General features: G+C 53.5%; 1 protein-coding gene across 1 annotated transcript in view; it reads left to right on the top strand.

Annotated features, from left to right (window-relative positions):
* The first annotated feature begins 813 nt into the window (after positions 1 to 813).
* The window catches only part of Stk24 (serine/threonine kinase 24), a 104,156-nt gene continuing 92,110 nt past the window's right edge, over positions 814 to 12,859 (top strand). The window contains exon 1 of the mRNA XM_028868235.2: positions 814 to 1,173. Within this exon, the coding sequence (XP_028724068.1) occupies positions 1,132 to 1,173 (42 nt within the window). The 5' untranslated portion in view covers positions 814 to 1,131. The remainder of the gene's footprint in view (positions 1,174 to 12,859) is intronic.

The raw sequence follows: 12,859 nt of genomic DNA on the forward strand, positions 1-12,859 counted from the left end.
CAGCGATTCTGAAAGACTCTTAGACCACTTCCTATTTGCCACTTGTAAATAAAGTACTTCCTGGAGGCGCACGGATTCAGCCCATCTTTCCTGGTTCACCGCCGCTGAAGAGGCAGCTCCGAAGGCGGGCACAGGGCTGGTGCCCAGAGTGGGCCTACGGCTTCGAGCGGTGCAGGGAGGGGAGGGCTGGGTCAGAGTCTAGACGCCGTTTCCTCTTATTGTCCTCCCTTCCTCCGTCACCCCTCCGCACCCCACTTTCCCCAGAGATGGCGGGGGAGGCGGGTGGGCAGCCCTTCCTCCGTTCAGCTAAGTTTCCACACCCGGCGGCCCAGGCGAGGCTGAGTTGAGTAGCCAAGACACTGAACACCAACCCTGTCTACCCTTGGGGTTCCCTCCTTGGTCTGGTTGGAAACTTCGCCCAGACAGAGAAGGCGCTCCGCCCGGGTCTTTGGGAACAGGCCCCAGGCTAGGCCCCTTTGGGGACACCCCGGGTGCAGCCTGGCCTCCGGAGGGCCGGTGGAGAGGGAAGGGTAGGAGGGGGTAGTGCTCTCCGCTCCCCCACCGCCAGGATCTCCTCCGCGCGCGGGCGCGCGAGGCCCCCGCTGGGTTGCGGAGACCCCCCCCCCCCCCGCCCCGCGCGTCGCCCCGGGGACCCCGCCCGCGCGCGCCCGCCCGCGGGGAGGCGCGACTGCGGCCTAGGGCGCCCGGCGGCTCCTCCCCTCCCCCTCCCCCTCCCGGAAGCGCGGGGCGGGGTCCCCGGCCGGGCCGCGGGGCGGGCGCGGGGCCGGGCCGGGGCGGGGCGCGGCGGGCTGTGCGCGCCCACTCGGCTCCAGGCGGCCAGCGCTCCCGGGCCCAGGCCGCCCGGCTCTCAGCGGGCACCGCGGCGGAGCAGCGAGGGGGAGCCCCGGAGAGGCAACCGCAGTCGCGCGAGGCCCCCCGCGTCCCTGGCTGCCCGCCCCAGGCTCGGTGCATGGGGACGCGGCCCGCCAACCTTCGTTGAGACCGTCCCCGGGGTGCGGTGGCCTCGGGCTCCAGAGCCCGCCCCGCCACCCGAGGGCTGCGCGCGGCCCCGGGCCTGCTCGCCGCGCGGCTCCGCGCGTCCCGGGCCAGGAAGTGGCGGCGCTGAGCGCCATGGCCCACTCTCCGGTGCAGTCGGGCCTTCCGGGCATGCAGGTAGGCTGGGGCGGCCGGGGCGGGCTGCGGCCGGGGCGGAAGCGGGCAACTTGGCGGTGTCAACACGGCCCCCCCCCATAGCCCCCACCCGCTCCAACGCGCCGGGACCGTTTCCCGGGGATCCTCGCCAGCTCGGGCGGTCGGGATCTCGGGTGTATGCACATGGAGGGGCTGTGGGGTGCGCGGCCTGGGGCCGAGGTGGGGTGCAGGAGCTTTGCGCACCCCAACTCCGACGCGCAGGCCGGCGGCCCATCCGGGGCAGGAGTGTGAACTAGTGTCCTTGGAGGCCCCGCTTGGGTGCCTGGGCCCTGTGTGGGCCTGGGACGGGGCCAGCGGTACTCTGGGGTCCTCACTCCCCGAGAGCCTCCCCAAGGCGGGAGACCCTAGCGCAGGAGCGGCAGGTCCCAGGCCGGGCGGGCCGCAGGGCGGGGTGCAGGAAGGTGTAACCCCGCTTGGGAGCCTGTAGTTCTGGTGCGGAAAGTGCGAGGCTGCAAACCCGGGAGACGGAATCCACACCTCCGCGCGCGCCCTGGCGTGCAGAGCCCAGGTTCACCCCTGGAGTGCCAGGACTCCGCTGCTGGACTTTCACTTTGAGACTTGATGGCTTCTAGAGTTGTTTGCTCACTGGGTTTCAGTTCATACTTTGTGTCTTCTTAGCCTGCCCGTGACTTTTTTCTTTGGAGGGGATGGGGGCGGTGAGGGGAGTTGAATTTTAAATTTACATGAATGCACGGACATTTTCCGCCATTGAGGACTGTTTTCGGTCCTTTGAAAAACAATTACTAGTCTGTTCTTACTTGTAAAGTTTGTAAGCGCGTAAGTGCTGACAAAATGATTGCGATTCAGACCGCAAGACCAGTCAGAGTTTTGCTTTCCCAAGTGAGTGAACGGAAGACTTTTGCTAAAACCCCAAATATTGAAGATTATCAATCTATAGTGCAACGGGCTCCTTTTCCCTGGCTCCAGGGTCGAGCTGCACAGTGTCCCAGGCCTTGGCTCGTACTGCTTGTGCCTGCCTCTTCTGAAGGTATGTCTTACCCTTCTTCCTTTTTTTCATACCATGAGAAGGAAACTGGATTTCATTATCCAGATTTGAACTCTAGAAAAATAGGAACTCAAAGTTACCACGTTAGTGGCCACTAGAAACTTTAGTCCTTTTTTTTTTTCTTTCTTTCTTTTTTTTTTTTTTTGGATAATAAAGTTGGAATTAAGAGTGTGACTGGAATGATGCTCGAAGAGTATCTTGGAGCCTCACCCCCAGCTTGTAAATCCTGATGCTGCTGGCCACTAGTTAAAAGTCAGCTGCGGCCTCCTGCAGCTCTGCTTTGTGAATTTAGAGGCAAGAGGTCAGGGTGAACTGGATGAGAAACAATTTCTTAGCAGTAGAGCAAGACAGACCTCTTGGGCCATTAAAAACCCGATTCTTCTGTGTTTTCTTTTTCTGGCTGTTATAATGTCTTATGAGGATCCTCGCTGATGCCCACTAACCCCAGCCTTTGTCAAAGAAAGTGTTTGGAAAGATACTTAATCCTGGCACAGTGCTGTGCAGTCTGCTCCCCTGTTTCTAAAGAATGGGCCAGAATTCTTCATCCTAGGAAAAGAAAAAGTCAGTCCTGCCCCCCCCCCCAGTGTATTTTCTAGATGGTCTTAGAAGGGCGCTGTTTTGATTTTGCCTCAGTGTAAAGTGGTGACTTTTTCTCAGTAGATTATTTTTGTCGGTTCTGGTTCCGTAGAGCAGGGACAGTGGCTTTCCACAGTCGCTCCTGCCCTGTGTACGTCTTCAAACCACACGGTAAATTTTTGGTGTATTATTGGAGAAAAACCTGCCTTCCCTTTCCATCTCCCCCCCCCCCCCCAAGAAAAACAAGCACGTGTATTTTCTACTTGGAGTCAGCAGCTGCAGCCTCCCTAGGATTTCATTAAAGGCACACCTGGGCTTGACTTGGACCGACTGTAAAACTGAAGGGAAATAGGCATCTCCTTCGCTGTGGTTCTTATGAACCTCCCTCTCACCTCCTGGCTCGGACTTAGGTGATGGGTTAAAATGTTTGCCACACTGGGTGTGGTAGTGGCTGCCATAGTCCCGACATTCACTCAGAAGGCAGAGGCGATGGATCTCCGTCAGTTCCAGGCCAACCAAAGCTACATAGTGAGACCCTGTCTCAAAAAACCAAAACAAAGTTTGGCAAGACTTCAGAGCAGGTTCAGACAGCCCATGGGAGAATGTTAGGAAGATCACTTGAATTTAGGAATGTTTTAGTATAAAGATTATTTTTATGGCCTGCTAATCATTTTATATCTGCTATTACTGATGGAGAAAGAGCTGTTTTTTAAACCATTTTATAGCTTTGTGGATCACGAATTGAGTGGAAATTGAAGGTAAGCTAGTGTAGTGCATTGGTGGCAAATACGATTCGAATCCAGCTGCTTGTTGCCCTCAAGACAGCACCCCATTCACCATGCTCTGCTGTTGTTTAATTGTTACTTTGGCAAATGTTATACATCATTTTATTTTAGGTATTTGCTGAAGAAAGGAGAAACACAAGACCAGTGGTTTATTCAGTCAGTCGCCGTGATTGACTACTCTCTGGTCCTTGGTAAAGGGAGATGTTGATGACCTGACTGTTTTGATGACATTTTCTGGGGATTTTCTTGCTCCTCTTCCTAGTGTCTGGTTTTATAGTGTGTGTGTGTGTGGGTGATTAGAAATGACGAGCTGAGTGTGATAGCTGAGTCCTGGCTGTAAGGACTCCTGCCTTCATCATTGAACATTCATTGTTGCATGCAGTTGAATTTCAGTGAAAATAGAAAACTTAAGTCGGAGGTGGGAGCACTCAGTTAATGTTTTGAGTTTGCATTAAACTATGGTGCAAAATAATTAGCTTTTTGCCTATAACATTTTTTTTGTTAAAAAAAATACTTTGTGCTGGTGTTGGTGGTGGGGTGGGGGATGGTGGCGGCACACGCCTTTAATCCCAGCACTCGGGAGGCAGAGGCAGGCGGATCTCTGAGTTCGAGGCTAGCCTGGGCTACAGAGTGAGTTCCAGGACAGCCAGGGCTACACAGGGCTACACCCTGTCTTGAAAAAAAGAACAGACAAAATTTGTGTGTATGTAATGTGCGCTAGGTGTGTGAAGGAGTCTTTGGAGGTCAGAAGAGGGTCCCCAACCTGGATTGTGGGTGCTGAGAACCAAACTTTGCCAGTTTGTTTCTGCAGTACTGTAAATTTGTGTATAGAATTCTGGTAGCCACTTTCCTGGTATGGCATTCCTGGGCTGTGACCCTCCTAAGAGAGAGATTTTCCATCAGGACCAAAGCTAAAGCTTTAGACCTAAAGCTTCTTTACTCCTTATGAGTTACTGCTGCAGTATGGCATGCTAAGAAAAAGCTGATTGTAACAGTGAATTGATGCCACAGCCCACTGGTTCATGACCCCAAGTTTAAAACACGCTGAATTAGGGAAGTCACACGTATAAGAGGGCTGGAGTGAAGTCAGCGTGCTCTGTGGTTCTGAGTTTAAGAGACCTGGTGTTTGCAAGTGCAGCTAGTGTGAGGGATAGCTCAGGAAACTTGGGTTCTGCTTGCTGATGTTGTCCTGTGCCGTCTCTCGCCCCTTCTCCATGTGAGGAGGCCTGTGCACTGGGTAGCCGGGAAGCGCGTTCACTAGCACATTGGAAGTCTGGGAAATAAGACATCAAGACCATTGCAGTTCATTCTGCTCTGGCCTCCCACCTCCTGTGTGGCATGTTTCCATGGGGCTGTGCACTGTCCTTGGGAGATAGCTGCTCTTGTTGCCCTGTTGGGAACTGCACCCTGCAGGGTGGTTGGGTGTCTGAGTGGACTCAGTAAAATTGTGAGGCCTGCTTCCAAGAACATCTTGGGTGAGGCTGAACAGAGCGGTTTAGCGAGTTCCGGCCCTACTGCGGACAGGAGAGTCACTGAGGACGATGCAAGGGCTGTGGCCATGGAGGTCCTTGGCTTCAAACGGTCAGCAGCTGTGGCAGGACATGCCCTATGCCCTAAGAAGGTTCCAGTGACCGGGGCCCAGGGGACCAGGCCTCTGTAGGATGGAGAGGCAGAGTGTCTAGGGCCTGCTGGGGCTGGGGTTCTCGGCATAGGTGCTGGGGAAAGTGGGTTCTGGGTATGTGTCCAGTGTCACCGAGAAGATGTTGGAGTATTTGAGCAGTGAGGATGTCCACGGTTGGGAATGGTGGGGACTTGAGTGTCCTGGACAGCTAGCTAGGACACCCTCTGGGATTCTTATAGGCCTTGGTGACTTGAATTCTGTGACTTCTGTCACACACTTTGCCTTATTCTGCTGTCTTTGTGTCTTGAGGAAAGTCAGGTACACTCACTTTCTTGTTACTTGCTTAAGTCTTTTCCTCTCCAAGACAAATTCTGCGTGTTGTCCAGTCTGGCCTTGAACTCTGAGCCTCCTGCTTCCCTCCCCAGTGCTTGGGTTACATATCCAGCTTGTACGGTGCTGGGCATCCGGTTCATGGCTTCATGAGCGCCTGGCTGGCACTTGAGTCCAGCCCTTGCTCCTCTTGGTCTTCCTGTGCCTGTGTCCGTTCTTAAAGTCCCTCCTTGCTGAGTGTTTGTTTTGCTTGAAAATGCATGTTGTTACCCTGACTCTGACTTCCTGGTGCTAGCCCACTGAGCCGCATGGTATTCCCATCCCTGAAAAGTTTTCTTTCCCTCCCTCTCCCTCCCTCCCTCCCTCCCTCCCTCCCTGTGGGATGGGGGATGGTCAAGGCTTTAAATTATTTTTTAAAGATTTATTTTATGCATATGTGTCTGACTGTGCGCACCGTGTGCATGTGTTTGTCTTTGGAGGTTATAGCCTCGGATCCCTGAAGCTGGAGTTATAAGCAGTTAGGACCAAACCTTGGTCCTCTACAAGAGCAGCAAGTGCTCTTTACTGTTGAGCCATCTCTCCAGCTCCAAGAATTAAAGTTCTGTGTACATCTGCATGCAGACGTGCATGTACTCATGCCGTGATATGTGTGTGGACGTCAGAGAACTATTTTCTGGAGTAGGTTCTTTCCTACCATATGTAAAATACGGGGCTTGAACTCAGAATGTCAGGCGTGGTGGATCCATCTTTTTATTTTTTAAACATTAGTAGCTGTTGGCTCTAGTCCCAGATCAGGGAATGTACTTTTGTTTGTTTTGAGGCAGGGTTTCTCTGTGGATCCCAGCTGTCCTGGAACCAGGGGAGCCTCTCACTCAGAGACCCGCCTACCTCTCCCTCCCAGGTGCTGGATTGAAGGTGTGTGTCTGGCTCAAGGAAGGTACCCAGTTGCCTTCAAGAATGCAGACATACTGTAACTGAAAATAGCGTTTCCCAGCATGGTGGCCTCCCGGTGTCCTGATCTGGACAGGTTTTGTTCCTCTTGGAGCTGCTGTGCCCGCCATGGTTCTGAACTGCCTCTCTGGTCTGGTGCAGGTTGATGGGGTTCTTCTCTTGGTCCTTGGCAAGATGCAGTGTGAGTTGCTAGTGAGGGGTGAGCCTGTGGTTCTATGGGGCACACCCTCCAGGCTGTGGTCCAGCAGTCTGTCTCTTGCCACACAGCTTTATTTGGGTGACTTTCCTCGTGATTCAGACTTGCCTGCTTGGAAACTGGTACCTGCAGGAAGTGGCCCCACCCTCCCTCCCCTGCTGATGCTCTCCCTGTTGCCTTGGCTGGGGTGATTATCACTAATGGAATCTTGTGGCTGGAGTGCTTGCAGGAGTAGACCTGTGCATGTTACTCCTGCTGCTGTGGAGAACCAGCGCTGGCCTTGTGCCCATTGGTCGTAGTCACTTCTCATAACTGATTTTTATAGTGGACTCTACCAAATGACTTGGGAAAAGAAAATGAGACCATTAGAACATCTGACTGGTAGGGGGCTGTGCCCAATCCTCAACTGCTCTTGGAACTGGTCATGGTGGCTCATGACGACTGTTCTGGCATTTGGAAAGCTAGGCGAGAGGTGTGTCTGAGGTCAAGTCTGGGGCTACACGGTCATTTCCAGGCCAACCTGGACTTAGTGTAAGACCTTGTCAGTTGCTCTGTGTAAATCAAGATGTAACTTGCTGCAAAGTATACAGAGGCCTCAAGGTGTGTGCTGGGAGTGCACAGGACTGAGCCCTTCCCTATGTTTCCTTAAGGGTTTATGGTCAGCAAAAGAAACTAGCGTTGAGTGCTGCAGTGGTATCTGAGTGAGTGGTGGGACATGGTGAGTTTCATGTGAATGCTTACCAAATGCGTAGCTAGGGCTTGTCCTAGTATTTTAATCTCTTCCTGTTTTTAAAAAGGAATTTCGGACTCTAAGGTTGGAGGTCTGGTAAGGCTCCCAGCCCTTTGTTTTGTTTTCAGTTACTTAGGTTTGGTTTGTTTTTATTGAAAACACAGATTAGATGCACAGTTTCCTGGGAAAGATGGTGCTTGCCCGTCCCCTGCCTCCATTTCTTTCTCCCCAGAGGCGTCCCCTCTGATCCCTTGTGCTGACTTAGGCCATCGTTCCTTGGCTTAGGAGGATCACACTGCTGCTTGGGTCTAGTTCTGGAGGTGCTGTGTGGACCCAGGACTCTGCAGATGAGGATGAGGTTTGGTCTGCTGCCTTCTCCCCACAGGAACCCCTGTCCTCCTGGCAGAGTTCACATGGTGACCTGGTTAGATCTGACGGCAGTGTCTACGTGGCCCACAGCCTGGGCAGCAGTGGTGAGGTGCAGGTCATTCTGATGTCTCCGGGGTTTTTCCAGGTAGTTTTCACCAGGTACCTGGAGCTCCTCTTAGGAAACTCAGCTGGAGCAGACCTCGGGTCTTTCGCTTCTAGAGAGAAGCTGGGATGGTGCCCTCCAGCTTGGTCCACTGCCCGCTCTGGTCTCTTGGCCTTCTTCTCTGAGTTCCTTTGCTGCTGTCTCCTGGTGGACACCTGTTTTGTGCATCCCTGTCTTTCCTGTCTTTCTGCCGCTGGATGGGGCAGTGGGCAGAGTACAGCGTGTGCTCCTTCCAGTGAATTAGGGTGTGAGTGCTTCATGTCTGCCTGTTGGTTGTAAGGCAGTGTGACCTGGTATACAGTGGTTGGTTTTCTTGCAGAATTGTGTTTTCAGTCCTGGGGGTGGGACAGACAGATCCTCATGTGTTCTAGGCAAACACTTAACTACTCCTTGTGGTTATTTTTTGTTTTGAGACAGGTTTATGCTGTGTAGCCCGGGCTGGCCTCCTGAGCCTGGGGATACAGGCATGTGTGGCTGTGTCCTGCGGGCCTCCTCTAGGGAGTTTTGAAGACACTTGCCTGCTGCATTCTAGCTGGGTTCTGCTGGAGTGCAGTGTGCCCCGGGACTGGATTCCACCCACACACACTGTCCTGCCCTTGAACCGGGAACAGTTCCTTTGTGTTGTGAAGGCCACAGCGGTGTCTTGGTGTGAGTGTTGTCATTTTTTGCAGGCACTCAGGAGGCCTTTAGAGTTAGGCAGCTGGTGTCTTGTGATGAGGGTTTTTTTTTTCCCTTCCCTTTTTGAAGCTACCATTTGGAGGCTGTACCTTCTCATCTGGCCCTTGAGTGGTCTACCTGTTAAAGCTATTTTCTGTCCCTTGTCTTTGTCGCTGGCTTTCTGGGCCATTGTCTCAACTTTCCACGTCTCCTAGTGAGCGTTTCTGCTCCTGTTTTCCTAGACTCCAAGAGCGCTTGTGACTCTCAGTGTCCCTCATTACAGTTGGTTTTCCTTTTTGCTTGAAGTCTCTGTTTTATGTTCTAGGCATAATTCTTTCCAAGTCTCTACTCTTCCCTTTATTGTTTTGTGGTAGGGACACCCTCTAATGTCCACTCATGTTTATGACTGGAGATTGCTAGGACCTCAGTTAAGTTTTTCTTTTACCTGCCTTCCTGCCCCCCCACCCCACCCCCAGAGTCTCACTCTGTAGCCCTGAAGCAGGGAATGCTGCCCAGGCTGGCCTTGAACTCAGATTCTTCTTACCCTAGCCCTGAGTGTTGGTATGCACCACCATGCTGGCTGTGGGGCGTAAACCATAGTGCTCCCTGTCAGTCATTCCTGCTGGACAAGACAGTTGGGAACGGCCTTCTGAAGTGGTTGCCTTTCTGGGCCCTCCAGCCTGTCCTTTCTGCCCGTTCACATCTCTCTTCATGTGCTGGGAGCCCCACTCTCCTTAATCTTTATGGAGGTGGACGGGCACAGGGGTAGATGCACTGTCTGCAGTTGTTCTGGAGGTGATGGACCAGCAGGGCGCTGGGGAGGAGGGGGCCGCCTTCTTTATCAGAATTGCCTTTGCTGAGTCACTGACTTCAGGGACCTCTGTGGAGATATCTCTGTGGAGAGACTAGTTGCACATTCATTGGGAAAAGCAGTGTGGGAAAGGAAGGGTTAATACTTGAGGAGAGAGCCCATCATGGACTGGAAACTGGTGGGGTGGGAGGCAGCTGGCCACACTGTGTCTCCAGACAGGAAGCCAATGGATGTTGTTCAGCTGCCTTTCTCCTTCCCGTTTCTAATCCTGGACCCTCACAGTGCCCCGAGGTTCACTGTGGGCAGGCCTCCAGTTAAACCTCTTTGCAAACCCCTCAGACACACCCGAGATGTGCCTCTTTGGTGATCATGCCTCTGGTCAAATTGACGAGGATTGACATCTGCCCACTGAATGGAGTACCTCTGCAGGTATCCACTGCCACCAGTTTCTGGGGTTGTTGGGGTTCAGTGCTGTGAGCTGGTGCCTGCTTCCTCCCTGGAGTGCTTGTCTTCTGCTGTGGTTGACACTCTTGAGTTCATGAGCTGGAGACGTAGTCTTCAGATCCATATTTTCGTGGTTAAGATGCGTAGCTTCTGGGAAGTAGGCTAGATGAGACCATAGTGCAGCCATTTGGATGGTGTAGATCTGTGAGGAGGAGACATGGTCTCATTATTACTGCATGGTGCCTGGCCCTTGCTTGGACTTTCCACCATCCAGGACTATGAGGAGTTAGCTTGTCTTATAACTTACTGGTCTACAGTGTTCTCTTCCGGTGTCCGGGAAGGCTTAAGCTCTCTCTGTGTCCCATCTTTGTGCCGTCACCTGCTCTCCTGCAAGTGCAGTCTACTGGCTGGGGCAGGTGGAGCAGCCAAGCCTGGCTGTGGCTGGATGAGCATGAGGGCGTGGTTGAAGAGAGGGGTCTAATTGCGGGTAGGAGAGCACAGCCAGAGGCATCTGGGAGGGTCCACACTGAACCTGCCATGGGGCGGGGAGAGACAGGAAGAGAAGAGAAGGGAGAGGTGGCCCAGAGGACCAGGAGGAGCGTAGCCAAAGTGGCAGAGTTATGTAGGAATCAGAAGTGGGGGGAGGGAGGAGAAGCCCAGTCCCTGGGCTGGAGAGATTAGGGTTGGGGTGGAAGTGAGGAATGCTGGGAGGAGCCACAGTGCTGGGGAGGAGTCCTGAGTGACACTGTCTGGGGTTTCTTTGAGACCTAATGTTAACCTTGCTGTGTTTTTATCAATCTGGAAAATACTGGCCTTTCAAGTGTGCTGCCTTTGTGGGAAGCCTTGGGAGGGGCCTGATTTCCCTGATTTCCGAGTGTGGTACTCATTAGGGCGGAGGAGCTGCAGTTGTCAGGGCTGGTGCCACCGTCCAGGAGGGTTCCTCAGCTTAGCGGGGAGGAGCGCCTTGGCTTTGGGGCCAGTGTTCTGTTTTCCTCTTCCCTGTCTCAGGCTGCTCCAGGCATTTGGATTCTTTATACTATGCTTCTCGCTTCTCAGCGTGCCCAGTGCAGGGTTGGTAACTGACCGTGCACAGGGCTCTTTTTAAAATATGTATATGCTTTTTATTTTTTAGAGTTTTAGTGATGGAATCCAGGGCCTTGGGAATGTTACGGAGGCATTCTGCAACGGAGCTACCCCCTCAGCCTTGTTACACATTCATTGGCAAAAGCATCGGAAGGAAGGAGAGTTCAAATGTGGTCGTCATCGTCTTCATTATTTTTGAGAGAAAGTCTTCCCCAGTTAGAGTGATGAGGCTGCCTGGCCGTGGTGGCCTTCTGTCTGGGCCGACGCACACTTTCAGTGGTGGTCCTTGTTCTTGTGAACGGTGTGCCTGACTGTTGATGAGGGTAGCCTGCCAAGGGGGTCCAGCCTTGCTGTTAATGACGCAAGAGGTAGCAAGTAGCTTGGCTTTCTGCCGCTGGTCTCAAGCCTGTGAGTGAGTGTACAGGTTGACTTGTGGATCTTCAGTCTTCCCAGTTGCCTTGTTCCTCCTGATCAGGAGCCAAGCTCTTAGTTGAGGGTGTGGGTCCCTAGGCCCTTTATCTCCTTTCTCTCTGCTGAGCTGTGTGGGTCTCAACGTGTGTGTGTGTGTGTGTGTGTGTGTGTGTGTGTGTGTGTGTGTGTGTTTGAATGACTCTTTCACAGGGGTTGCCCAAGACTGTCGGAAAACACTGATACTTAAGATTAATAGCAGTATCAAAATTACAGTTATGAAGTAGCAATGAAAATAACTTTATGGTTGGGGTTCCCCAGCATGAGGAACTGCATTAAAGGGTTGCAGTGTAGGGAAGGTTGAGAACTGCTATCTTAGGTGCTTCTTTGGCTGGCTGGCTGCCTGTCCTGCCTGTCGGGTGTTGTCCAGTGAAGACTGACTGACACGTCATTACCGTAGCAGGGAGGCTGCTGGCCTCCCCTCTCTCCACTCGGATTCTGGAGGACTGAGGTAGGGCGGCAGTTCTGTGACGTTCCCGGGGCAGCTGCCTCCAGGACCACGCTGCCATGGAGTTGTCACAGTCGCACTGGGAGAGCGGCACAGGGGCCTGTGTGTCACCCCTCAGTCCGCACGGGGGCCTGTGTGTCACCCCACAGTCCCAGGCCCGCCTGCCTGGCAGCAGAGGGAAGACCGGTGCCCGGAAGTCCTGGCTTGGATTTTCTCTGGGAAGACTGACTTTGGACTTGCTGTGCCTTTGGGGCCGAGGCCTGTGTGTTGTGGGACTTGGCCTCTTCCTCCTGCAGCTTGTGTTTCTGTCTTGTTGACCCTGGGAACTTTTCTAAGGAGCACATCTTTTGGAAATTGCCTGGCCTGATAGGTTGTCCTGGCACCTCGTGGAGACTCTTCACGTGGCCTTCACTGTAGCTACTTCTGGTTCTTCTGGATCTGGGGTAAATGCCAGCAGAAAGTCAAGGCCTGTGATAACCCTGGCTTCTCCCTGGCTGTTTTTCAGCGACCTCTGTGGAGGGTCAGCTCAGTCTCCCGTACACCAGCCTTTGGTTCCCGAGTTTGGACCTGGCCCCTCAGCCTGTAGAGTCCACGGCCATGCCTCTTAGCTGGTGGCGCCAGCTTACATTCCTGCACATGCCAGACCCTTGGCCTAGTAACCACCTATCTTCTGCCTTTTGGTGATGGAGGACACAGGATGCCTGGGAGAGCGGATGATGGGACTGGCAGGCATTTCTCTCTCCATTCAGGGTTGTGGGCTCTGTCATCAGCATTGACTCTTGAAGGTGCATGCTTAACATTGAACGGTGAGTGTGTTTGTGCCCACAGAACACCCCCCCCCCCGTGTGTGTGTGTGTGTGTGTGTGTGTGTGTGTGTGTGTGTGTGTAGAGACACACACAGAGGTCACCCTCAGGTGTTGTTCCTCAGGTTTCCCCTGGCGGAGCTCACTAAGTAGGCAGCTGACTGGCCAGTTGAGCTCTGGGCACCACCTGGCTCCACCTCCCTGGT

This window comes from Peromyscus leucopus, chromosome 9 (genome assembly GCF_004664715.2).
Source record: "Peromyscus leucopus breed LL Stock chromosome 9, UCI_PerLeu_2.1, whole genome shotgun sequence".
Taxonomy (NCBI): Eukaryota; Metazoa; Chordata; class Mammalia; order Rodentia; family Cricetidae; genus Peromyscus; species Peromyscus leucopus.